General features: G+C 55.8%; 2 protein-coding genes across 2 annotated transcripts in view; one reads left to right on the top strand and one right to left on the bottom strand.

Moving 5' to 3' along the window:
- The window catches only part of SDRG_15404 (hypothetical protein), a 1,477-nt gene extending 1,182 nt beyond the window's left edge, over positions 1-295 (bottom strand). The window contains exon 1 of the mRNA XM_008621575.1: positions 46-295. Within this exon, the coding sequence (XP_008619797.1) occupies positions 46-242 (197 nt within the window). The 5' untranslated portion in view covers positions 243-295. The remainder of the gene's footprint in view (positions 1-45) is intronic.
- Positions 296-1,397: 1,102 nt separating this feature from the next.
- The window catches only part of SDRG_15403 (hypothetical protein), a gene marked incomplete at both ends in the record, with an annotated part of 1,351 nt that continues 764 nt past the window's right edge, over positions 1,398-1,984 (top strand). The window contains one exon of the mRNA XM_008621574.1: positions 1,398-1,961. Coding sequence (XP_008619796.1) covers positions 1,398-1,961 — 564 coding nt within the window. The remainder of the gene's footprint in view (positions 1,962-1,984) is intronic.

Below are 1,984 nucleotides of genomic sequence, written 5' to 3'. Positions count from 1 at the left end.
ATCAAGATGGCGCAGGTCGCAATCATGCAGTTCTTGCGGCCGTACATGTCACCGAGAAAGCCAAACGTGAGCTGCCCGAGGACAGCGCCGATGAGCGCGGCGGTCGAGACGTTGGACTTCATGTCGGCCGTGTACTCGGTGCGGTACTGGTGCTTGAGGATGATGTTGACGATGTTGATGACCTGGAGGTCGTACGCGTCGTTGAAGAAGCCGAGGCCGCGGAGGAAGAACTTGTTGACCATGCTGGCGGGACGACTGAGGAAAAGGCAAAGTGAGCTCACCCGAGCCGAGCGCGAGCCGCACCATGTGGTGCTGCATGAGGAAAAGGAAGTGGGTCGCCGAGGGAATCTTGGATTCGATAGACTACATATGTGTATGGGAAGGAATGTCACGTCTCAAACAGATGGGGAACGATGATGTGAGTGCTGCCGACGCTGAACGCTGAACGCTCGACGCTCGTTTAGGTGAATGGCTGTGGCGCCTTGCTCTTCCAACGGGAAAATATACCTGGTGTGCCTTCGCAGTCGACCAGCAAGTACTCGGCACCGTAGTGCTACGAGTACTCCAAGTTGACGCTGTTCGGGGGCAGGCATGCGTCGGAGCTGCTTGCCTCAGACGTGGCAGCAGTAATTTTGCTCCAAAACTATCCAGCGACGAGCAAATACTGCAAACCGCATCGCCTGTATTCGATGCCAGTAGGCGCGCAAAGCGCTGTGAGAGTAGTAACCGGAGCGTCAGTATCGGCGTCCTCGGGGCTCGCGTGTTGAACGGCGTGGACTGCAAAGCTTGAAGCGAGGAAAGGGGTGTTGCCCGCAATCGAATCTCGGATTCGCTCATCTCGCACGTCGTATGCGATTGAACTTTGAGAGGGTTGCTTGCGGTCTCGTTGACTTTTATGGTGTCGAGTTGGTAACTAGAGCGCAACGATTTGGCGCAATCCTGCTTCAAGCCACTAATTATACAAACTACTAGCGTTCGAAACATTGGTGAACGCGTGGATGCAGTCTAATTTGGCTAGAAGAGATGATTCTAGAGATCGTCTAGCTCAAATGCGTCTCGGTACTCGATGGCCAATCATCGAAAAAACACCTCTGCTGTGATTGCCGATAGCATGGTTCCCTGGATTCTCCAGGACCATGAAGATGCTTCGTAGAAAAACGAAAGAACTGCACTATCACCCAAGACTGTCACGAAGCAGAGAGCGTGCCGAACCAGAAGGTGTGTCGCCACACGGCCTGACCAGATGTTTTTGACATTCGATACCATACAAACTTTTTATTAAACGAATCTGTTGTCTTCTGTTGCACTCGGGACTTCAACAACTCTGGGGCCCTTTCCTCACGACTCGCTCGGCTTGGTTGAGCTCACTTTGCCTTTTCCTCAGTCGTCCCGCCAGCATGGTCAACAAGTTCTTCCTCCGCGGCCTCGGCTTCTTCAACGACGCGTACGACCTCCAGGTCATCAACATCGTCAACATCATCCTCAAGCACCAGTACCGCACCGAGTACACGGCCGACATGAAGTCCAACGTCTCGACGGCCGCGCTCATCGGCGCTGTCCTCGGGCAGCTCACGTTTGGCTTTCTCGGTGACATGTACGGCCGCAAGAACTGCATGATTGCGACCTGCGCCATCTTGATCATTGGTGGCATCCTCACGGCCGCAGCCTACGGCGGCTCGGCCCATGGCACGCTGTGGTTCTTGGTCATTGCGCGCGGTGTCCTCGGTTTCGGTATCGGTGGCGAGTACCCGCTGGCGGCGTCGTCGTCGTCGGAAGATGCCACGTCGCCCGCCGACCGCAACCGCCGCGTGTCGCTGACGTTCTCGCTGCAAGGTGTCGGCTTCTTCACGGCCGGCATCCTCGGTTTGATCATGGTCAACGCTCTCGATGAGACGGACCAGAACCTCGAGATCATGTGGCGCGTGCTCTTTGGCTTTGGCGTCCTCCCGGCCTTGTTCCTTGTCTACTACCGCATCACGGCCGA

This window comes from Saprolegnia diclina (genome assembly GCF_000281045.1).
Source record: "Saprolegnia diclina VS20 unplaced genomic scaffold supercont1.91, whole genome shotgun sequence".
Lineage (NCBI taxonomy): Eukaryota > Oomycota > Saprolegniomycetes > Saprolegniales > Saprolegniaceae > Saprolegnia > Saprolegnia diclina.
This window is presented reverse-complemented; position numbering and strand designations above follow the sequence as displayed.